This window comes from Procambarus clarkii, chromosome 13 (genome assembly GCF_040958095.1).
Source record: "Procambarus clarkii isolate CNS0578487 chromosome 13, FALCON_Pclarkii_2.0, whole genome shotgun sequence".
In the NCBI taxonomy this organism is placed as follows: domain Eukaryota; kingdom Metazoa; phylum Arthropoda; class Malacostraca; order Decapoda; family Cambaridae; genus Procambarus; species Procambarus clarkii.
In genome coordinates, this window is record NC_091162.1 from 14,132,234 (window position 1) to 14,156,981 (window position 24,748).

Sequence of the window (24,748 nt, forward strand, 5' to 3'; positions counted from 1 at the left end):
TGCTGGTTAGCACTGTAAATATGTAGCCACATCTGTGGAAGAAACTATTCTTCCATTAATTATATTATATTATATTAATAATAATAAAAACTCCCTCGCGCACTCCGGCCTTATCTCAGTTCCAAGAGAAGGGTAATAATCTCATTGTTCTCAGTATCAGAAAGCTTGATACGGTGGCCTCAACTGTGGAGGTTTAATGCTTATCACATTCCCAAGATGGCCCCCACCACCTTCCCTGCCACACCCACACTGTACCATCCTTCCTGGCTGGCCCTACCAACAATACTACCCTTTCTGGCTGGCCCTACCAACAATACCATCCTTCCTGGCTGGCCCTACCAACAATACCACCCTTTCTGGCTGGCCCTACCAACAATACCATCCTTCCTGGCTGGCCCTACCAACAATACTACCCTTTCTGGCTGGCCCTACCAACAATACCATCCTTCCTGGCTGGCCCTACCAACAATACCACCCTTTCTGGCTGGCCCTACCAACAATACCATCCTTCCTGGCTGGCCCCTACCAACAATACCATCCTTCCTGGCTGGCCCTACCAACAATACTACCCTTTCTGGCTGGCCCTACCAACAATACCATCCTTCCTGGCTGGCCCTACCAACAATACCACCCTTCCTGGCTGGCCCTACCAACAATACCATCCTTCCTGGCTGGCCCTACCAACAATACTACCCTTTCTGGCTGGCTCTACCAACAATACCATCCTTCCTGGCTGGCCCTACCAACAATACTACCCTTTCTGGCTGGCCCTACCAACAATACCATCCTTCCTGGCTGGCCCTACCAACAATACCACCCTTTCTGGCTGGCCCTACCAACAATACACCATAGCCCGTGCTGCTTATGACTTTTTGTTCCAAGTAGCAAATCTTTAACAACAACAACATTATGCTGCTAGACTTTGTTGTTTTAAAGTCAGCTACTGGGAACAAAATGTTCCAAGTGAGTGAGATATGAACTAGTGTCTGGATATATAAAAATACACAATGTAATGTACTGAATATAACCACTAATACAGTGCCACCTTCTTGCTGTTAAGACTAAACAAATCAACTAAAGACTAAACAATTTTTAGGTTGTTAAGTAAAAATTGTTAAGACTAAACAATTTTTGTGGTAGATGAAGCCAAACACTTCAAATTATTGAATAAATGATGTAGAAAGCAACAGGAAATATACCTATTTCCAAATCGCGGAGAATATGAGTAGACAGTAGATAGGTAGATGGGTGGATTAGTCTCCAGGATGAACCAGTGTGGAACAAAGACTATGGGACAGTAGATGGGTAGATGGGTGGATTAGTCTCCAGGATGAACCAGTGTGGAACAAAGACTATGGGACAGTAGATAGGTAGATGGGTGGATTAGTCTCCAGGATGAACCAGTGTGGAACAAAGACTATGGGACAGTAGATAGGTAGATGGGTGGATTAGTCTCCAGGATGAACCAGTGTGGAACAAAGACTATGGGAACTTTAGCTATATTTAAAATGAGTTAAATAATGAAAATCAATGATCACAGTTAAACAAACAAACACACAAACGCCACCTTGAATAGAATCTTGATTAGTTTTAGCAATAAAGGCGAAAATAATAATGACAAAATTTACTGTCTCAACCAATTTCCTCAAATATACCTAATTACCCATCTGAATGATTTATCAGCAAATAGACCTGTAGTTAGATGTAACCAACTGTACTCTTCTAGATTACAGCACTCCCGGTACTCGTAATTCCTGTACTAGTGAGTGACATATGTTATTTAAGGGAAAGTGAGTGGACTATTACCTCTCGACTGTATCAATATTCGTGAAAATATATCCATTATAGCATCAAGGCCCCACTATAAGAACATAACAGTTCTTCAAGATAACATCAAGGCCAATCTATAACAACGCAACAGTTCTCCAAGATAGCATCAAGGCCCATCTATAAGAACATAACTGTTCTCCAAGATAACACCAAGGCACAATACGATTGCTTCATTAACTACACCAAACGCCTAAAATATAGTAGCCTAAGCTGGACAATCTTAATTTTTACAATTTATTCTTTGACACTAGAGGTACAAGCATGCCGGTACACAGAGGTACAGCAAATAAAAGCTTCACAAGCCAGCACAACGGTACAGTGTGAGTACAACATGCATAGCTCTAGTATTACGGTACAATATCAGCAACCATAAGCCAGCAGCAGCAGCATATATTAGGGTGAACTAAGTGGTACAGTGGGAGTGGTACGCACCTTCCAACTTCTCCAAGAGGTAGCAATGGTGATCTGGGCAGCTCTCATGAGGCGGTACCGTGTGAGTTGGTGCCACCCACGGTACGTCTTCTGTACCAGCACCGCCAGGTCCTCTAGGCGCTCCCGACGGTACTCTTCCAGCTCGTGCACCTGTAACGGTACACTGGACCTGTAGTGTCAGCAGGTTGTGATAGTGGGGAGGGAGGGAGGGAGGGAGAGAGAGAGAGAGAGAGAGAGAGAGAGAGAGAGAGAGAGAGAGAGAGAGAGAGAGAGAGAGAGAGAGAGAGAGAGAGAGAGAGAGAGAGAGAGAGAGAGAGAGAGAAAGAGAAAGAGAGAAAAAGAGAGAGAGAGAGAGAGAGAGAGAGAGAGAGAGAGAGAGAGAGAGAGAGAGAGAGAGAGAGAGAGAGAGAGAGAGAGAGGGAGAGGGAGAGGGAGAGGGAGAGGGAGAGGGAGAAGGAGAGGGAGAGAGAGAGGGAGAGAGAGGGAGAGGGAGAGGGAGAGAGAGAGAGAGAGAGAGAGAGAGAGAGAGAGAGAGAGAGAGAGAGAGAGAGAGAGAGAGAGAGAGAGAGAGAGAGAGAGAGAGAGAGAGAGAGAGAGAGAGGGAGAGAGAGGGAGAGGGAGAGAGAGGGAGAGAGAGGGAGAGGGAGAGGGAGAGGGAGGGAGAGGGAGAGGGAGGGAGAGGGAGAGGGAGGGAGAGGGAGAGAGAGAGAGAGAGAGAGAGAGAGAGAGAGAGGGAGAGGGAGAGGGAGAGGAAGAGAGAGAGAGAGAGAGGGAGAGGGAGAGGGAGGGAGAGAGAGAGAGGGAGAGGGAGTTTCTCTATCTAAGAAATGGTTTACATTTACATGTGCACAATCGCATTTACTGGTGTACAATAACATTCATTGGCACACAATTACAATCCCGCTCACAGGTATACAATCACATTGAGACGTGCAGTTACATATCCAGATGTGTACAATCCCATTCACAGGTGTACAGTTACGCCCCTCCATGCAACCATGCCAGCTGTGACAGACACATATGCCTCAACACGAAGGAGTCAGGTGTGTGTGTGGGGGGAGGGGGGGAACTCACCGCCCTCTGGCTCTTAATGAAGACTTTGCTCCTGCCGAAGGTGTACTGGGAAGGTGTGAGGGGGAGGTCGGCCAGCAGGAGGGCGCACCCCTCTAGGGCGGGCCCTCGCCACGCGGGCCACGTGTGCAACGACAGCATGCTGTACCGCGCCAGGAAGGCGTCGTGCGTCGCTTTGTACGACCATCCCTCGCAGCGCACCCGCGCCTGTTCCACCAGCCTGTGTTGGGGAGACAGGCATGAAGGGGTTAGGTCAGTGTCGGAGATGTGGTGATGGAGAACGAAGAAGCGTATATTAAACCACTTAAAGAGGTACATATATATTAAGGCACACATACCCCAGGTACTTTATCTGGTGGAGGACGAGGGCGGTCTCCAAGATTCTGGGCTGTTTAAGTTCGTTGGGCTTGATGCAAGCTATGAGGTGCGGCGTCTTGGCGCGTAGCGTCCTCATCAGCGCCGCTACTGAGATCAGCACCTGGCTGGCCACACTGGCTGGTCTCTTCAGCGTCGCCCTCCGCGGGTTACCTGAGGCCCCCACCGTCAGGAGAGAGAGAGAGAGAGAGAGTAAGTAATTAATTATCAAAGGAAGGCACCAAACAGGGAAGGCTATGTAGCACGAGAGAGAGAGAGAGTCAGAGTTATATATGATCTGGTGGTAATACTATCATTATTATTTGAGAGTAACGATAACGTAAGAACATGTTGACGATTGGGTTTGATAGAATAAAAATTACGTTGATCCAGAAGAGGGTAGGAGGACCCTACCACATACTAGAAAGAGAAGGGACGACGACGTTTCGGTCCGTCCTGGACCATTCTCAAGTCGAAGTCCATTCTCATAATCGACTTGACAATGGTCCAGGACGGACCGAACCGACGTCGTCCCTTCTCTTTCCTAGTGTGTGGTTTGGTCAACATATTTCAGACACGTTATTGTGACTCTTCGTCTGCACAGGGGTAAAAAGGACTTGTGTGACTGGTAAGTCAATGGGTTTTAGAGGTGATGGCTTAAAAGACCAGCTAAAGACGACATCTGTGGTCACAACTGTGCCGCCAAACAATACATTACGCGACAGTATTGACCAGTAATACATATAGACCTGTTCATAACATGATCCTACACATTGCTGATGCTCATCCACTCGAAATTTCTAATTTACGAACTTTGTAATTTAAAATAGATGTTATCTTTGAAACTGAAACTAATATTACTTGCTTTATATCCAGCAGAGCCCGAAACGTCACTCATTTTCATTTAATTTTCTATGTGTATGTGTTATTGTTAGGTTACTTGTTTCTGAATCGTTAATATTATAAAAATGTATATTATTAAGAATAGATGTTACATTAATTAACTAGAGGGTTCTAATCAAGACTAATTGCTCAAATTACAAATTCATGAGAGCATTGAAAAGCACCGGTGGGCCCACTTTGAAGATCCACCAGTGAGAGGGGGGAGAGTGTGTGGGTGAGAGGGGGAGTCAGTATGAGGGAGAGTGTGTGGGTGAGAGGGGGAGTCAGTACCCCCATTACCACCCATAATGACAATACGAGTGTACTAGAGAGAGAGTACGAGAGAGAGAGAGAGAGAGAGAGAGAGAGAGAGAGAGAGAGAGAGAGAGAGAGAGAGAGAGAGAGAGAGAGAGAGAGAGAGAGAGAGAGAGAGAGAGAGAGAGAGAAAGAGAGAGAGCGAGAGCGAGAGAGAGTAGCAGGACCCGAAGACTCACCTTCGGGAAAGAGGTCCTTGAGGATGCGGTGATTACAGCGGTACATGGCCCGGGTGAGGTCCCTGTGGAGGGCGTCGCAGTTCTTCTCAATAAAACCATACACACTGTAGGTGACGGAGCCAGCGTAGTGACGGATCCTGCAGGGGGACACACAACACTTACTCCCACCACTCCCACGGTGTCCCACGGTGTCCCAGGGTATCCCAGGGATGTCCCGAGGTCAGTGACCACCCCCTACCTGTCTGTCAGTGCTTAACCTTCACATTGCCCTTCTTGGCGAACTTTTAGAATGAGCAACCCGTCTTCTCAACTAATCCGTCGAAAATGTGACGTATTAGTTAAAATTAAAGATGTTTTCTACGCATCGACCTCGATAGGTTCTGTGAGTTGTTGGCAATCGAATGTTTCTGGTTAGGCAACACAGTTCCATTTTCTCTCGATGAGGGAGGTATGAGAGAAAACCGCTTGAATGATAAGGAGGGCAGACTCTCCCAAATGCTCCTCTTCCCACACATACACACACTCGCAAACCTAAACAAATCAGCCTTCATAGCACTTTGCAACCTATGTCAGACCCCCCACCCTTTAGTATGCAGCTCCGAAATGAAAAGCATCACCTGTAAAATAAGTAAATAATGTTAAAGAAAGTGTAGAACGAAGCCACTTGGAGGGGGTTGAGAGGAGGGGAAGCCACAGTCAAGGATTGAGACACGGGGTGACAACAACACACATGGTTATCTTGAGGTTATCTTGAGATGATTTCGGAGCTTTAGTGTCCCCGCGGCCCGGTCCTCGACCAGGCCTCCACCCCCAGGAAGCAGCCCGTGACAGCTGGCTAACACCCAGGTACCTATTTTACTGCTAGGTAACAGGGGCATAGGGTGAAAGAAACTCTGCCTATTGTTTCTCGCCGGCACCTGGGATCGAACCCAGGACCACAGGATCACAAGTCCAGCGTGCTGTCCGCTCGGCCGACCGACCGGGGTGACATCATCACACACACACACACATACAGGCCTCACCTGAAGGAGTCGGTGGGAATGTTGTTGTCGGAGTGCGCGTGTCGGCCGCCCTTGATGTCGAAGAGTGAGTGCCCCCCACAGGAGAAGGACAGCTGCTGCAGCAGGGCGTCTGTGCCGCCCCCAACACGACTACTCACGTCCTCGACCACCGCCAGCACCCCCGTCTGTCTCTGTGCCAACACAAACCACCAACAGTCAACTAGATCATTTCACTTCAAATATCGCCTCCCCACCCCCCCACCCCCCACCGGTCAGCCAATATGCCATGAATGAACAGTAACATTCAACTTATAACTGATATATAGCTCCTAACTGATCTTTCAGACACTAGATGGCACTGTAGTTCCCCTCTCCACTATCTTTCCTGTGCCTCACGATAACACAAACAGGGAAATGAAACACAAATGCAATCTAAAATAAATTGGTGGATCACAAAACCAACGGAACAAGTCACCTAGTCCAAGTCTATATTCACCTAGTTGTATTCACCTAGTTGTGCTTACGGGGGGTTGAGCTCTGCTCTTTCGGGCCGCCTCTCAACTGTCAATCAACTGTTTACTAACTACTTTTTTTCCACACCACACCACACCACACACACACACACACACACACCAGGAAGCAGCCCGTGAAAGCTAACTAACTCCCAGGTACCTATTTACTGCTAGGTAACAGGGGCAAGAAACTTTGCCCATTTGTTATTGCCTGGTGCGGGAATCGAACCCGCGCCACAGAATTACGAGTCCTGCGCGCTATCCACCAGGCTACCAGGCATGAGTGTGTGTGTACATGTGTGTGTGTGTGTGTGTGTGTGTGTGTGTGGTGTGTGTGTGTGTGTGTATGTGTGTGTGTGTGTGTGTGTGTGTGTGTGTGTGTGTGTGTGTGTGTGTGTGTGTGTGTGTGTGTGTGTGTGTGTGTGTGTGTGTGTGTGTGTGTATGTGCGCACGTGCGCGCCGTGCGACCAGTCTAAACAATAACACATCAAATATATTCAGAATACCTCTGTACGGGTTCTTGCTCTGAAGTGCCCTATTCCTCCACGTCGTCCACCAGGCCAGTGTAGTCCCTAGACCTGGCATATAGCTCCATCATACACGTTCACGACGTGTATGATAAAAAAAAAAAAATTAAAAGCTGGACTATCCCAGTCGGTAAGTGTTCGTATTTGATACATTTATCAGTCTGTGTGAGTTGGCCACCGATGGCGGACAGCGTGCTTCATTTATTTGCTATATTCGATCTCCCACCTGTCCTTTATGTACCTTAAGAACGCCTGTCACTACTGTAAGAACACATCCCCGCTCCTGTGCCAGGCAAGTCCACTACGGGCTCACCATAGCCCGTGCTACTTGCAACTTTTGTTCTGAGTAGCTGAATCTAAAACAACAACAACAGCGGTAAGGAACAACCCCCCCCTTCCCCTTCCTCACCCCAGATCACCGCGTGAAGGGCTAGTTCACCTGTTCTATGAGGTCGACTACAGCATTGTTGGTGGGTATGTCGATGGGGGCCCAGTCGATGCCCTCTCTCAGGTAGTCCTCCTGGATGTGTTTCAAGGTCACCTCCGTCAGCACCTGCAAGATGACACAAGGCGTAAGATTAAGGCTGATCACTATACGTGTGTACGCAAGCTATATGGTGAAGCCATATAGCTTGAGACAGACAGGTAGACAGAAAATCAGAGACAGAGACAAAGACTGTCAGAGCAGACACATATACACTGATAGAGTAGACATAGATATATACCAACAGATACAGACACACACACACTCAGATATTTAGGCATAGACAGAGTCAGACAGGAAGAAAAAAAAGACTCAGACTGACAGATGACAGTCAGAGAGAGACACAGATAAAGCCAGACAGAAAAAAAAGACAGGGAGGAGACAGATCTACGACGCATAATAATCGTAACTAGACCCAAACAAAACAAAAAACAAAACAAAATACTCTTTTACTAAAGACACCACTACGACCTCTTAACATGACACCACTACTACCTCTTAACATGACACCACTACTACCTCTTAACATGACACCACTACTACCTCTTAACATGACACCACTACTACCTCTTAACATGACACCACTACTACCTCTTAACATGACACCACTACTACCTCTTAACATGACACCACTACTACCTCTTAACATGAACGAGCAATAACAAGAAGGAAGGAATTATCAAGGGAAAGCGCCAAACGATTACGACTATATAGCACTGGGAAGGGGTCAGGATAAGGATTTGGGATGGGACGGGGGAAAGGAATGGTGCCCCAACCACTTGGGCGGTCGGAGATTGAACGCCGATCTGCATGAAGCGAGACCGTCGCTCTACCGTCCAGCTCACCTGGTGCAGCTTCTCGTTGCAGAAGTTGATGACGAGTTGCTCGAAGCTGTTGGTCTCCAAGATCTCAAAGCCGAAGATGTCGAGGACCCCGAGCACCTTGCGCCGTCCCATGGTCTTCGCCTGTGTGTAAGCAACGTCAGGTCAAGTGCGTTAGTTAGGAAGTTAGTATTGAAGCATCAGTTACTATGCTGGCTTAGGTATTATAATTTCTAGTTTACTTCTTGGTTTTAATATACCTTTTGTTTCTCTAGATCATCATCTGTATACAAGTTTTTTAACTGATAAGCTGTTAATTTTGTTAGCATCTGTGTGAATTGGGCTGCGCTTTTTGTAGGATATTTGAACTTAAAGATAAAATTAAGAGACAATCAGTATACTCTTTTGGTTAAATTTTTGACGCAAAAACATCTCATTTGCATACTCTCTCTCGGCTAAATTGATCACGAAACAACACATTATTTGCATCCTCACTCTGTCTCTCTCTCTCTCTCTCTCTCTCTCTCTCTCTCTCTCTCTCTCTCTCTCTCTCTCTCTCTCTCTCTCTCTCTCTCTTGGATTCATCAAGAGAATACTCATCAATACACAGAGCAACATGAACCTCGCCGTTGTGCAAGACCTACTTGATCATCTGAGAATATATATAGATCATGACTTACATTCTGCAAGGATTGCAGATACTCCAAGAGGCTCAGGGCAGACTAGGACACTCATCTAGAGACCCCATCACGTTCACCTTGAGAGCCTTCTAGAACCTCCTAGAAACCCAGTACTCTCACCTTGACAACTCTGAATTCTAGCTCGCCTAGAGACCCACAACATTCATCTTCAGAACCTTGGATTCGACTTCGAAACTCACGCAACTCAGAAGCTCAGACACTCCCCCTAGAGTGGCTCTAGAGTGTCCACTAGGCGGTATCGTCGAGGACTGGGCCGCGAGGACGTTGAGCCCCGAAATCATCGCAAGGTAGAGACCGTGTTAGTTATTTAGAAACCACACCTCTCTTATGGGGGACCTAACTTGGTCTAGAACCCTCGGTACGCATCTAGTGATCGTGCCACTCACCTACAACCCCCTGGCACCCACCTAGAACCCCCTAGCACCCACCTAGAACCCCCTAGCACCCACCTAGAACCCCCTGGCACCCACCTAGAACCCCCTGGCACCCACCTTGATGGCGTCGTTGAGCCTGGCGACGACCCAGGTGAAGAGCCTGGTGTAGAGGGCGCGGCAGAGGGCGTCCCGGGTGCGCGTCGCTTCCACCGCCGACAGCTCCGCCATGACGGTCTCCCCGCGCGCCTCCATCGTCCTCGTCTGCAGCGCCGCCCGCAGACACGCCACCTCGCACGCCAGCAACTCGCAGACCTCGTGCAGCTCTGCGGCACACGGCACACGCTCACTCTACCTTAGTATCACTATACCACAGTCACTATACCTCTCATTATACTTCATTGTCACACTCTACCTCAGGGTCACTCACTATATACCTCCCCTCGCTATCATGTCTCATCAGCATATAGGACTCATCAGCGTATAGGACTTATTATCGTCATATAGGACTCTATCAGCATATAGGACTCATCAACATATAGAGCTCAACAACATATAGGACTCATCAGCATATAGGACTCATCAGCATATAGGGCTCATCATCATATAGGATTCATCACCATACAGAACTCTATCATCATATAGGACTCTATCAGCATATAGGACTCATCAACATATAGAGCTCAACAACATATAGGACTCATCAGCATATAGGACAGACACAGGCATGAGAACTTCAGACTCATGGAAGACAGGTCCTGTTTACACTTAACATCTATCTATTCATCAACTCACTGGCTCTCCAGTTCCATTCATCCACTCACCCAACTACCCACCCACTCACTCACTCACCTTCACTCACCGTCCTACCTTCGTAACAAAGGTGGAAGCCAGAGGCACAGTTGTCATAAAGAACTTCTCCAAGATAACTTAATACACAATTTTAAATGTCAAATTTGATGAGCAAAAATGGGGAAACCGAGTCATTGCAGTGAACTGGAGAGTGTTGGAAAGGTGGGGGCCCAAGAACTGATGCTCAACCACTTAACACACACACACCTGAGTACACTCACTCATCATCAATCAACTCTCTCACTCACCGTACTCATTCTCGTTGATGCAGCCCTCGGTACCGTCGATGTTGTTTACGGAAGAGAAGGTGAGGTTGCCCAGCTTGAGCACCGCAGCCACCACCTTCAGCACCTCCACCTGCTCCTCCAGAGGCACCCCCAGGGCGTCAAGGGCGCGCTGTGGAGCACAGAGGCATGTTAGGGATACTCTTAGCCTCACACACATACACTAAGGGGCTCAGGGTTCATGCCCTTGGGGGAGTGGGGACACGTCTTGATTTAAGGGAAAGGGGGTCTAAGTTTAATTCAGGTGGGGGGCAACACTTGACACAACGCCGCCAACCGTAATTAATATATATATATACTATATATTTTGACCCGGTTCGAGTCCAGCACTACTCTCAAAATGTTTATCAAGAGTTATGGTAGGGAAGGGTGCAGGGAGGGCGCGGAACATGGCGTCACACACTAGCATAACCCTAATGTCTGGAGGCCTGCCCGTCTTGTTGACAATGTGACCCCCATATAACGTACAGGTCTCAGCTGTGTCTAATATTTTACACAGGCTCACAAGGACTTTACATAAAATTTACAATGTTAATATTGTAAATCCAGACAGGAGGCACCACATTGTAAAGCCTAAAGTGAAAAAAATTCAGCTATCCTAAACAATAGGCAATAAACAAAATCACAAACTTTCGGCTGAATTGCAATGCATTAAACAATTCAATCTTTTTTTCAACAATAAGTAGTGCAACGTAAACAAAACAAAAGTAAGTAAGTGTTTCGTTTATTACATTCGTCACAATAATTTGAATTTCGCGCGCTAACTGACTTTAGTTTTCGGGTAACGGCCGTTGGAAGAGCTTCCAAACACGTCACAATTACAGCCTCTCGTAAACTAACAACTAACCGGCATTCAATATGTTAGCGTCTGGTGGGTTTTTCTTACATCTCACTATCATATTATATATATAACTATACCTATCTTCTTTTAGACATATTCTACAGGATAAGAGAAAGTACCGTAGGCTTGACGCACGACAGCCGCAGGCCACAAGACACCGAACAAAAAACCCACACCACTCCGGGGAGAAAGCATAAAATAGTGTACAAAAGGAAGAATATAGGATACCTTGCGCAGCAGCAAGTACCCAGGAGATATTAGTGGACAGAAGTAAAGACACAGGACGAGGTGGATATAATATAGGACACAGTATACGTAAGCAAGGACACGGTATACACGATCAAGGACACGGTATAAACAATCAAGGATATAGTGGACAAATCCCGGAATCACAGCATTTATGCCCAATTACCAAGTATGGAGGACACAGCACAAGAGAGTGACACACACACACAAGAGAGGGACACACACACACACAAGAGAGTGACACACACACACAAGAGAGGGACACACACACACACAAGAGAGGGGGACACACACACACAAGAGAGGGACACACACACACACACAAGAGAGGGACACACACACACACACAAGAGAGGGACACACACACACAAGAGAGGGACACACACACACAAGAGAGGGACACACACACACAAGAGAGGGACACACACACACACAAGAGAGGGGGACACACACACACACACACACAAGAGAGGGACACACACACACAAGAGAGGGACACACACACACACACACAAGAGAGGGACACACACACACACAAGAGAGGGACACACACACACAAGAGAGGGACACACAGACACAAGAGAGGGACACACACACACACACAAGAGAGGGACACACACACACACAAGAGAGGGACACACACACACACAAGAGAGGGACACACACACACAAGAGTGACACACACACACACAAGAGAGGGACACACACACACACACAAGAGAGGGACACACACACGCAAGAGAGTGACACACACACACACAAGAGAGGGACACGCACACACAAGAGAGGGACACACACACACAAGAGAGGGACACACACACAACAAGAGAGGGACACACACACACAAGAGAGGGACACACACACACAAGAGAGGGACACACACACAACAAGAGAGGGACACACACACACACACAAGAGAGGGACACACACACAACAAGAGAGGGACACACACACACACACAAGAGAGGGACACACACACACACAAGAGAGGGACACACACACAACAAGAGAGGGACACACACACACAAGAGAGGGACACACACACACAAGAGAGGGACACACACACACAAGAGAGGGACACACACACACACAAGAGAGGGACACACACACACACAAGAGAGGGACACACACACACAAGAGAGGGACACACACACACAAGAGAGGGACACACACAAACACAAGAGAGGGACACACACACAACAAGAGAGGGACACACACACACAAGAGAGGGACACACACACAACAAGAGAGGGACACACACACACAAGAGAGGGACACACACACACAACAAGAGAGGGACACACACACACACAAGAGAGGGACACACACACACACAAGAGAGGGACACACACACACAAGAGAGGGACACACACACACAAGAGAGGGACACACACACACAAGAGAGGGACACACACAACAAGAGAGGGACACACACAACAAGAGAGGGGCACACAAGAGAGGGACACACACAACAAGAGAGGGACACACACAACAAGAGAGTGACACACACACACAAGAGAGGGACACACACAACAAGAGAGGGACACACACAACAAGAGAGTGACACACACACACAAGAGAGGGACACACACAACAAGAGAGTGACACACACACAACAAGAGAGGGACACACACACAACAAGAGAGGGACACACACACACAAGAGAGGGACACACACACAACAAGAGAGGGACACACACACACACAAGAGAGGGACACACACACACACAAGAGAGGGACACACACACACAAGAGAGGGACACACACACACACAAGAGAGGGACACACACACAAGAGAGGGACACACACACACACACACAAGAGAGGGACACACACACACACAAGAGAGGGACACACACACACAAGAGAGGGACACACACACACACAAGAGAGGGACACACACACACACAAGAGAGGGACACACACACACACAAGAGAGGGACACACACACAAGAGAGGGACACACACACAAGAGAGGGACACACACACACACAAGAGAGGGACACACACACAAGAGAGGGACACACACACACACACACAAGAGAGGGACACACACACACACAAGAGAGGGACACACACACACAAGAGAGGGACACACACACACAAGAGAGGGACACACACACACACACAAGAGAGGGACACACACACAACAAGAGAGGGACACACACACACACACAAGAGAGGGACACACACACACACAAGAAAGGGACACACACACACACAAGAGAGGGACACACACACAACAAGAGAGGGACACACACACACAAGAGAGGGACACACACACACAAGAGAGGGACACACACACACAAGAGAGGGACACACACACACAAGAGAGGGACACACACACAACAAGAGAGGGACACACACACAACAAGAGAGGGACACACACACAACAAGAGAGGGACACACACACACAAGAGAGGGACACACACACACAACAAGAGAGGGACACACACACACAACAAGAGAGGGACACACACACACAAGAGAGGGACACACACACAACAAGAGAGGGACACACACAACAAGAGAGGGACACACACAACAAGAGAGGGACACACACACACAAGAAAGGGACACACACACACACAAGAGAGGGACACACACACACAAGAGGAAGACAGTACCTTGGTAATGTTAAACTCGGTGCGGTCGTCGAGGGCGTCGGTGGGAGAGTGTCTGGCGGCCTGCAGTAACGAGTAGTTCTCTACGTTCCTCTGTAGCCTCAGGCACTCTGTTGGGCACAACCACACCTTATGTACTTCCTCTCCCGGTATGTGCAAGCTCGTCACAATTGCATTTCTCCTTTGTAAACGCACATATATATGACACTATGTAAAAGGACACCTCGAACACTGTTTATGTAGGCAGACGGAAATCTGTGTATTTATGATTGTAGGTTAGATTAGCATTTTAAAAGCACTACAACCACCTTCTGTGGTTGATTGTTCAATAAATTAGTGAATTATATGTTTAATAGATCTCTAACCCTGTCCATAGAGGACAGAAGAAAATGTATATATGCTGATTAGCATTGTAAATGTGTGGCCACATCTGTGGTAGAAAATAATATTTAAAAAAACTCTTCCGAACCCTACGCTCCTAACTGTGCTTGCGGGGGTTGAGCTTCGGCTCTTCCGTCCCGCTTCTTAACTCTCTGTCAACTGTGTCAGGTTACTGAGCCTACTGGGCTCTCTCATATCTACATTTGAAACTGTATATGGAGTCAGCCTCCACCACATCACTGCCTAATGCATTCCATTTGTTAACTATCCTGACGCTGAAAAAATTATTTCTAATGTCTCTGTGGTTCATTTAGGTACTCAGTTTACACCTGTGTCCCCTTGTTCGAGTACCATGCGTTAAATAGTCTGCCTTTATCTACCTTGTCAATTTCCCTGAGAATTATGTATGTGGTAATCATGTCTCCCGGAACTTTTCTGTTATCCAGCGACGTGAGGTACAATTCCCGCAGCCTTTCCTCGTAACTCATGCCTCTTATTTCTGGGACTAGTCTAGTAGCATACCTTTGAACCTTCTCCAGCTTCCTCTTGTGCTTGACAAGGTACGGGCTCCATGCTGGGGCCGCATACTCCAGGATTGGTCGTATATATATGTGGTGTACAAGGTTTTAAGTAATTCCTTACACAAGTTTCCAAACCTAAAGGCAGTTCTGATGTTAGCCAGTCTCGCATACGCCGCTGATGATAATCTTTTGATGTGGGCTTCCGGAGACAGGTTCAGTGTGATATCAACTCCTAGATCTTTCTCTCTGTCCGTTTCGAGGAGGACTTCGTCTCCCATTTGGTAGCCTTTGTCCTCCTCCCTCCTCCTACCTTCATTACTTTACAATTTCTTGGGTTATTCTAGTAGTCAACTGTTGGACCATTCCTTAAGTTTGTCCAGGTCATCTTGTAGCCTATTGCTACTTTTTTTTTTTTGAGATATATACAAGAGTTGTTACATTCTTGTACAGCCACTAGTACGCGTAGCGTTTCGGGTAAGTCCTTAATCCTATGGTCCCTGGAATACGATCCCCTGCCGCGAAGAATCGTTTTTTCATCCAAGTACACATTTTACTGTTGCGTTAAACAGAGGCTACAGTTAAGGAATTGCGCCCAGTAAATCCTCCCCGGCCAGGATACGAACCCATGACATAGCGCTCGCGGAACGCCAGGCGAGTGTCTTATCACTACACCACGGATACATTGGTGAAGGTGTTGTATGTTACTGTTGGTGAAGTATGTTGTAGGTGGTGAGTGTGTTATTGTTGGTTGTGAGAGTAAAGTGTTGTACTCGGTGATAATTGTGGTGCTATTGGTACGAAACTTGTGTCAGGAGAAGACTTGTGTTACTTAGAAGCCAAGAGTGAGCGGAGGTGGTGGTGGTGGGGGTGGTGGTGATGGTGATGGTGGTTGTGGTGTGGTGGTGGTAGTGGTGGTGGTGATGGTGGTGGGGACTCACTCAGCGTCTGGATGTCAGCCCCGGCCAACAGCTGATAGAAGATGTGGAAGTTTCTCTCCCCCGAGGCCAAGCTGGTCACTCTTGACTGTGGGAGAGTGAGGAAGACCTGGTTAGTTACAAAAGTACGGTAACTCTCACTCTCACCTGTCTTTCTTTCTCTCTCTCTCTCTCTCTCTCTCTCTCTCTCTCTCTCTCTCTCTCTCTCTCTCTCTCTCTCTCTCTCGCTATACAATAGATGGACAGATATAATAGAGATAGACTGTTCATTTCACTCACCTTTTCTAACAAATCTTGGGAAAGCATGGTGACAAAAAAAAGTCATAAATTATATAATGCTGCATTATATATATATCATATTTGTACAATATGTCGAAATACATCATATATTATACAAAATTTACACAGTTTTAGTACATGAAATTCTAGTATTCCATTACAAGCAATAGTATAGTTTCATACTATGATATAACCTAAATATAGCAGATAGTATATTAGATCTATGGGTATATCTCAATTATGGTGACCAACTCGGTCACAAATACGGCCATCACAACGATTGTGTGAGCAGGTATTATTGACCTTTTTAAGTAGCTAATGAACTGCATTTAACTTCAACTGAACTTTAACAACTGAACGTTAATGGGTTCAACTGAACCCATTACAACTGAACGTTAATGGGTTCAACTGAACCCATTAACTTGAATTTTGCCTCACATTTGAGTAAAACAAATCTAAATGTATTAAATGATCTATTAATGCAACATACAAGGGATACTGTATAACTGAAGGTATACAAGGGTCAGTATCAACGGCCTATAGAGAGTATACACTAGCGTATATTACGTATATATAACAAATATGATATCTCTTCATCACAAATCAGGATATATCACTAGAACATATTGTAACATACAGAAGCAGCTATATACACCCGTGATATATTGAAATGACGTTAATATAACAGAGAAGGAGGACTATATACAAGGTTATACTCACAGTGGGTGAGGTTATACTCACAGTGGGTGAGGTTATACTCACAGTGGGTGAGGTTATACTCACAGTGGGTGAGGTTATACTCACAGTGGGTGATGCTGCCTCCAACCGGGTCGCCTTTGTGGTCAAATTCTATCTCCATGTATTTACCCTGTGGAGCAGTAGGTGGGTTAAAGCGGCGGTGGTCGACCATGGGCATCCACACACCACCACCCACGCCCACACACACTTGTGAGGGCGTGGGTGGTGCACGTGTGTGCAAGTGGGTGGTGAACACACACACACACACTGGCACACACACACAAATACGGGAATTAAACCTCACTTCGATGGAACACAGAAGAGTTAGGGGAGGACATGATCACCACATACAAGATTCTCAAGGGAATTGATAGGGTAGATAAAGACAGTCTATTTAACACAAGGGGCACACGCACTAGGGGACGCAGGTGGAAACTGAGCGCCCAAATGAGCCACAGAGATATTAGAAAGAACTTTTTTAGTGTCAGAGTGGTTGACAAATGGAATGCATTAGGACGTGATGTGGTGGAGGCTCACTCCATACACAGTTTCAAGTGTAGATATGATAGAGCACAATAGGCTCAGGAACCTGTACAGTTGATTGACAGTTGAGAGTCGGGACCAAAGAGCCAGAGCTCAACACCCGCAAGCACAACTAGGTGAGTACACACACATACTAGCACACAAACACACTAGCACGCACACACACTAGGAGCCTGGTGGCTGAGTGGACAGCACTCTGGATTCGTAGACCTGGGGACCGAGGATCGGTCCCCGTGTGCGTGCGTGTGTGTGTGTGTGTGTGTGTGTGTGTGTGTGTGTGTGTGTGTGTGTGTGTGTGTGTGTGTGTGTGTGTGTGTGTGTGTGTGTGTGTGTGTGTTTACCTAGTTATGCTTCCGGAGGTTGAGTTCTGCTTTTTCGGCCCGCCTCTCAACTGTCAATCAATCAACTGTTACTAACTACTATTTTTGTTCTTACACACACACACACACACACACACACACACACACACACACACACACACACACACACACACACACACACACACACACACACACATCCCCTCTCCCCCAGGAAGCAGCCCGTAGCAGCTGTCTAACTCCCAGGTACCTATTTACTGCTAGGTAGCAGACCATCAAGGGTTAAGCAAACTGCCCATCTGTCTCCGCCGGGTGCGGGGATCGAACCCCGGTCCTTAGGTCCACGAATCTAGAGCGTTATCCATTCGTCCACACACACACACACACACACACACACACACACACACACACACACACACACACACACACACACACACACACACACACACACACACACACACACACACACGCACGCACTCACACACACTCCTACTCACAAATCTGGAGGAGTTGTCGTTCCGTCTGGTCCGCGCGTTGCCGAAGGCTGTGGAGGATGAAGCGACAGGAAACAAGGCAATTAGATAGTTGAATTGTCAAGTAATGAGTTAAGTAATGAGTTTGTTATCATCTTTGCACACCTGAGAGATGAACAAATCCACAAGGGGGCCGTGACGAGGATTCGAACTTGCGTCCGGGAGCATCGTTTGTGACCTGAGAGATCATTTGTTAGGTCACCCCCACACTCTTTGTTCTCTCTCATTTGTTCTTCTACATCATGGAACTACGTTTGTGTGTTCTTCAAGGATTTGTTTATGTATATTTTAAGTAAGTTTATGTATATCTAAAGTGTATTTTTATGTATATTTTAAGTATGTTTACGAATATCTAAAGTGTATTTTAAGTATGTTTACGTGTATCTAATTGTATTTTTATGTACATACTAAATAAATGTAAGTATATTAAGTATAGATTAAATATATTTTAAGTAAATTGTTAGTATATTTTAGATATATTTAAGTACATCTTAGGTATAAATAGATTTAAGTATATTTTTACGTATACGTATATTTAATACTTATTTTATATACCCCACGAGGGAGGGGGGGGCGTGGGGGGGAGGGAAGGGGGGGGTTGTCCTGGGGGGGGGGGGAAGGGGGGTTGTCCTCATTGCTCCACGAGTGAGGCTTCACCGATATGTGTCTTGAGTGTATCTTGAGTGTGTCTTGAGTGTGTCTTGAATGTGTGTGTGTGTGTGTGTGTGTGTGTGTGTGTGTGTGTGTGTGTGTGTGTGTGTGTGTGTGTGTGTGTGTGTGTGTGTGTGTGTGTGTGTGTGTATTCACCTAGTTGTGCTTGCGGGGGTTGAGCTCTGGTTCTTTGGTCCCGCCTCTCAACCGTCAATCAATCCACTGTTACTAACTACCAACTATTTATTTTTTTTCACACACACACACCCCCAGGAAGCAGGCCGTGACAGCTGTCTAACTCCCAGGTACCTATTTACTGCTAGGTAACAGGGGCATCAGGGTGAAGGAAACTCTGCCCATTTGTTTTTCCGCCGGCTGCCGGGATCGAACCCCTGGTCCCCTAGGTTCGCGAGTCTAGAGCGCTGTCCACTCAGCCAGCCAGCCCTCTTTGTGTGCGTAGCGTGTGCGTGTGTGCGTGCGTGTGGTGACACGTACCCGCCTATTTGTCCTTGCAAGATCGGGGTTTAACTCTTGGTCTCCGCCTTTGCAGTCGTCGGTTGTCTAATATAATGACTCCCAACTTTGTTTCTATCTTTTTACTTTATGAATGTAGTTGACTTCTACACCCCTGATTGTTGACTTCTACACCCCTGATTGTTGACTTCTACACCCCTGATTGTTTACTTCATTCAAGTTTCAAACTATTCTTAAGATTAAGAAGAAAATTAAATCTAGCATCTTCTAAGTAGTTTATTTTCCTTTAGGGTCTCTCTCTCTCTCTCTCTCTCTCTCTCTCTCTCTCTCTCTCTCTCTCTCTCTCTCTCTCTCTCTCTCTCTCTCGTCTCTTCTCTGTTCAAGCGACGTTTTTTCCAACTATTTCAGTCTCTTATCATACCCCCATCTTTCGTAAATCTAGGACGAACCTCACTGCTGACCTCTGAATCATTCTACTCTGAATCATTCTAAGTTTTCTTAAGTGTTTTTTTTAGATGGAGTTCCAGGATGGAACAGCATACTGTAAGACTGATATCATTCAGAAGGTGAGCTGTGTTCTAAATGTTTTTAAATATATGAAACATAGTTATGTGTTCTAAACATTAACACTGAAAAATATTTCAGAGTTCTAGATGTATTTCTTTCTTGTCTCCATAAACATACTTGAACTTGTGTTCTAAATGTCTCCTTATTCACGTTCCTGAATGATGTTCAGATCTTTTTTTGGCTGCTGTAGAGCATGTCTTAGATGTTGTGCTAATTTACACATGCCTCTGGAATTAGACTTTGTGTTAGACGTTAGACGTTAACCTACAGGTTATTTTTTGTTTCTCTCTGGGCGTTTCAAAGAGGCAGTTTCCCTTCATTATCTATCTCCCTACCCCCCCCCCCTTACTAGTCTATTGTTACCTGTTCCCTTGATCCTCCAGCTTGTCCTCCTAAGGTCTCCCAATGTCAAGAAAACAGTCAATTTAAAGTAGTCTCTCCTAATCCTACCAGAGGACCCAAAACAGAAAATGGGACAGTGCGTCGCTTTCGCCAACCGCTTCCATTTTCTAGTACGACCATTTTTTGGACTTGTGTAACGCATACGATCGAAAAGCGACGTGTTTTGTTGAAGGACTTTACGCCCCCCCCCCCCCCACCTCTCATGACCAGGAGAACGTAATAGTAATTACGTTCTCCTGTAATTAATTACGTAATAGTAATTAATGAAGTGTAGTAATTATGAATGTAATTATGTAAGTTGTAAGGCAATTTGACCCGTTAAACACATAAATCATGTAAGTGTACAAGTGGAAAGTTTTGGTACATAAGTATACATTGTAGACTTACAAGAGATGAAATAATGTGTCACTGTGCAAGCGATATGCTCACAACTCACTCACTCACTCACTCACTCACTCACTCACTCACTCACTCACTCACTCGAATGAACTTATGTTTTGTTATGATTAAGTTTAAATCAACAAACTACACTACAGTGTTATCACCATACTTATTATAATATTATCATTACTACTGTGACAGTAATAAATTATTAATAGTATTAGCCCAAAAGTCTCCACAACAAGGACGTAGATATAACAGAGTAACCAGTACACGAAGAGATATAAATATGAATTAAACCTGGTATTATTAATATATGTTTTCACAAGCATAATATATCTTAATATATCATCAAGAGAGTCTTCATGAGCTCCGAAACACTTGTCCTAGTCCAACCCTTAACCCCTAAACTGCGCAGCTACTTAAAAATCCCCCTATGGAGGCACGGAACTAAAATCTCACATATGGATACACAGATATCACAATAACGTGATGCATCAATGAACAAATGAACGATTAAGGCAGCGTCTGGGATGATCTCGGACGTAGGTTCGAATCCTCGTCACGGCCCTTGTGGATTCGCTCACGTATGGAGATTGTTTACGGGGTTCAGACTTACGTTTGTATTAAGGGAGAGTGTGTATATATACGTACCTTCTAGCACAGGGTTGGACTGGAGTAGTCTATGATTGGGGGTGTTGTGGTAGGCTTGCGGGGAGAGGCCGCCCACATATTGCAGGACTAGCTTGGCCGCCTCGGTCTTGCCAGCCCCGCTCTCGCCCGTCACCACCACCACCTGGTCCGTGTTCCGCTCCCACACGCCTCGGTGCGCCGCGTCCGCGATGGCGTAACTGCAACCAACACATGGCTACGCTTCACAACACTGTGTTACACCTCCCGTCTTGGGTTATACCCGACGCTACAGCCACATTTGACGCTATAGTTACACCTGACACGACAGTTATACAGGGACAATAAACACACACACACACACCTGGAGCTGTACGGTAGTTTGAACATCTGCTCAACTTTTGGGAGGATTAGTCCTAGCACATGTTCAACACCTGTATAATAATCCCAGCACCTGTTCAACACTCCCAACAAGTGTTTAACACTCCCAACACCTGTGTAACACTCCCAACACCTGTGTAACAGCCAGCACCTGTTCGTCAACAACAAGCAGATGGCGCTCCAGGAAATGGAAGAAATATAAGGAGTCAAATTGCAAAGTGTTTTTAATACCTTTGATGAAACAAGGCAAATTGGCAAATTATACCACCAGAGAGAGAGAGAGAGAGAGAGAGAGAGAGAGAGAGAGAGAGAGAGAGAGAGAGAGAGAGAGAGAGAGAGAGAGAGAGAGAGAGAGAGGGAGAGAGAGAGGGAGAGAGAGAGGGAGAGAGGGAGAGAGAGAGAGAGAGAGAGAGAGAGAGAGAGAGAGAGAGAGAGAGAGAGAGAGAGAGAGAGAGAGAGAGAGAGAGAGAGAGAGAGAGAGAGAGACAGACAGACAGACAGATCAAGAGAGAGAGAGAGAGAGAGAGAGAGAGAGAGAGAGAGAGACAGACAGACAGACAGACAGACAGATCAAGAGAGAGAGAGAGAGAGAGAGAGAGAGAGAGAGAGAGAGAGAGAGAGAGAGAGAGAGAGAGAGAGAGAGAGAGAGAGAGAGAGAGAGAGAGAGAGAGAGAGAGAGAGAGAGAGAGAGACAGACAGATCAAGAGAGACATTACGACAGATAAACACGGGAAGAGAGACAGGGAAGAGCCGCCATTCAAGACTGCTCAGTCCAGTGGCCCTCAAAGCTGAATGGTTGTCATAAAGTGAGGCCTCAAGACCTCACATTGTTCAGGTCCTCCATGTGTGTCAGCAGATGGCACGTGTGTGAGGGCAGGAGGGGCAATATTCACATGTGTGGGGGGCTGGAGGAGGCAATACTCACATGTGTGGAGGCAGGTGGAATACACAGGTGGTGTGGTAGGCGTGGATAACCTCAGGGGTGTAGAGCGCCAGTCTTCTGTAGGGGTTGACGGACACCAGACCCGTCCCCACGTATGTCTGCGGGGAGAAGGTCCTTTAGTCCCCCACCACACACCCGTCATCAACCCCCCCTCCCCCCACCTACCTTGTTTCCGCGGGGTCAACGTCCCCCGCGGCCCGGTCTCCTGGTTCACCAGGCGTCCTGGTTCATGGTCTGATCAAACGAGGCTGTTGGACGCGGTTGCTATCTGACGTATGAACCACAGCCTAGTTGACGAAGGTTCCTCCGAAGTCTAGGATGCTCTCGGACGCAGGTTCGAATCCTCGTCACGGCCCTTGTGGATCTGTTCCTCCGAAGGTGTTTGTCAAGTTCTCTCTCTTGAACTCCGCGAGAGAACGACCAGTTATGTCCGCTTATGTCATGGCGCAAATCAAAGTCCGCTGGAGAGGACTTTTGCGTCCTAAATGAGACAAATGTGTTTGTCGACCTAACTCAAACTCACAAACTCAAACACAACTATGACAGTGAAATATGGACGCCGGAGTACCATCTTTTCAGGTGTGAGAGTTTCACAGTTTAGACCTATTGTCTTGTGTATGACCCTCTGATCTGCGTGGCAGTGAATACCACCATTATCCTCACTCTAATAAGACTTAGCCTTTCTATTTGATAATTTCAGCAACGTGGAGAGGAGGGGGGACCTGCTGCATGGGTAACTGCTTCTCCTCCATATCTACCTACTCAGGCTTTACGCCCTGTCAGGGCGTAACTCCATAGTCTTCGGAGACTGAAGGATGCCTACTAGTACTAATAATAAGACTTAATTGAATTCATCAGATTAGACAAAATTGTCAATTCATTTTTGTCAATAAAGATATTAATAATCTTCCCTTTCACCACCTTCACTTTTCTCTGAGTTCAAATACATTTTGGATTTTATTTTGTTCGGGGATTTAGAATATTTTTGTTGGTGGATTTTGATTTTTTTTGGTGGGGGGGGGCTGATTTTTTTGCTCTTTTGGCGGATTTTGTTTTTTTTTTTTTTTTTGCTGGTAGATTTTGATTTTTTGTTGTTGACGTATTATGAATTTATTTTCTTGACGGATTTGGAGTTTTTTGCAGTGTTGCCACATTTCCAGGGTGACAGTGTTGGCAAACCTCCAGAACGGCAGTGTTGCCCCCCCCCCCCGTCTCTAGGGTGGTCCACAACAGCGTTGCCACATCATCTTTAAAACATTTATTGCTCTTGACACGTCATCTTTAAGATGGAGCGCAGGTGCCACGTCTCCTTTATTGTACTAGAACCGTTACATCGCTACACTTCCGGACACTTCTATTTTTTTTTTTTTGGTAATTTGATAATTTAGTTGTCTGTACAGCTAAGAGAGAAATACCAGTTTGGGGCATTGTTTCCAATGTATAGGTACTCACCTAGTTGTACTTGCGTGGGTGGGTGGGGGGGTTAAGCTTCGGCTCTTTGGACCCGCCTCTCGTTCAATCAATCAGTCAACTGGTGTATGTACAGTTTCCTGAGCCTTTTGGGTTCTATCATATCTACATTTCAACCTGTGTATGGAGTCTACCTCCGCTATATTATCATTTCAATATCCTGCCCTTTTTTAGGGGGGTGTGGAGGGAAGGGGGAGGGGAGGGGGTCGTCTTTAAGCCTATGAACCTCGGAGGGGTCTCAAGGATACCAAGCAACAAGTATACTTCTGTCTTGAA

General features: G+C 46.4%; 1 protein-coding gene across 1 annotated transcript in view; it reads right to left on the bottom strand.

Moving 5' to 3' along the window:
• Positions 1 to 24,748, bottom strand: part of Myo95E (Myosin 95E) — an 81,973-nt gene that overhangs the window by 13,063 nt on the left and 44,162 nt on the right. The window contains exons 3-18 of the mRNA XM_069323672.1: positions 22,985 to 23,100; positions 21,703 to 21,899; positions 18,538 to 18,584; positions 17,247 to 17,310; positions 16,443 to 16,456; positions 16,167 to 16,251; positions 14,330 to 14,436; positions 10,581 to 10,728; positions 9,601 to 9,806; positions 8,433 to 8,552; positions 7,543 to 7,656; positions 6,086 to 6,255; positions 5,064 to 5,200; positions 3,672 to 3,861; positions 3,337 to 3,553; positions 2,263 to 2,412 (exon numbers count right to left, since the gene is read on the bottom strand). Of these exons, the coding sequence (XP_069179773.1) occupies positions 2,263 to 2,412; positions 3,337 to 3,553; positions 3,672 to 3,861; positions 5,064 to 5,200; positions 6,086 to 6,255; positions 7,543 to 7,656; positions 8,433 to 8,552; positions 9,601 to 9,806; positions 10,581 to 10,728; positions 14,330 to 14,436; positions 16,167 to 16,251; positions 16,443 to 16,456; positions 17,247 to 17,310; positions 18,538 to 18,584; positions 21,703 to 21,899; positions 22,985 to 23,100 (2,082 nt within the window). The remainder of the gene's footprint in view (positions 1 to 2,262; positions 2,413 to 3,336; positions 3,554 to 3,671; positions 3,862 to 5,063; positions 5,201 to 6,085; positions 6,256 to 7,542; positions 7,657 to 8,432; positions 8,553 to 9,600; positions 9,807 to 10,580; positions 10,729 to 14,329; positions 14,437 to 16,166; positions 16,252 to 16,442; positions 16,457 to 17,246; positions 17,311 to 18,537; positions 18,585 to 21,702; positions 21,900 to 22,984; positions 23,101 to 24,748) is intronic.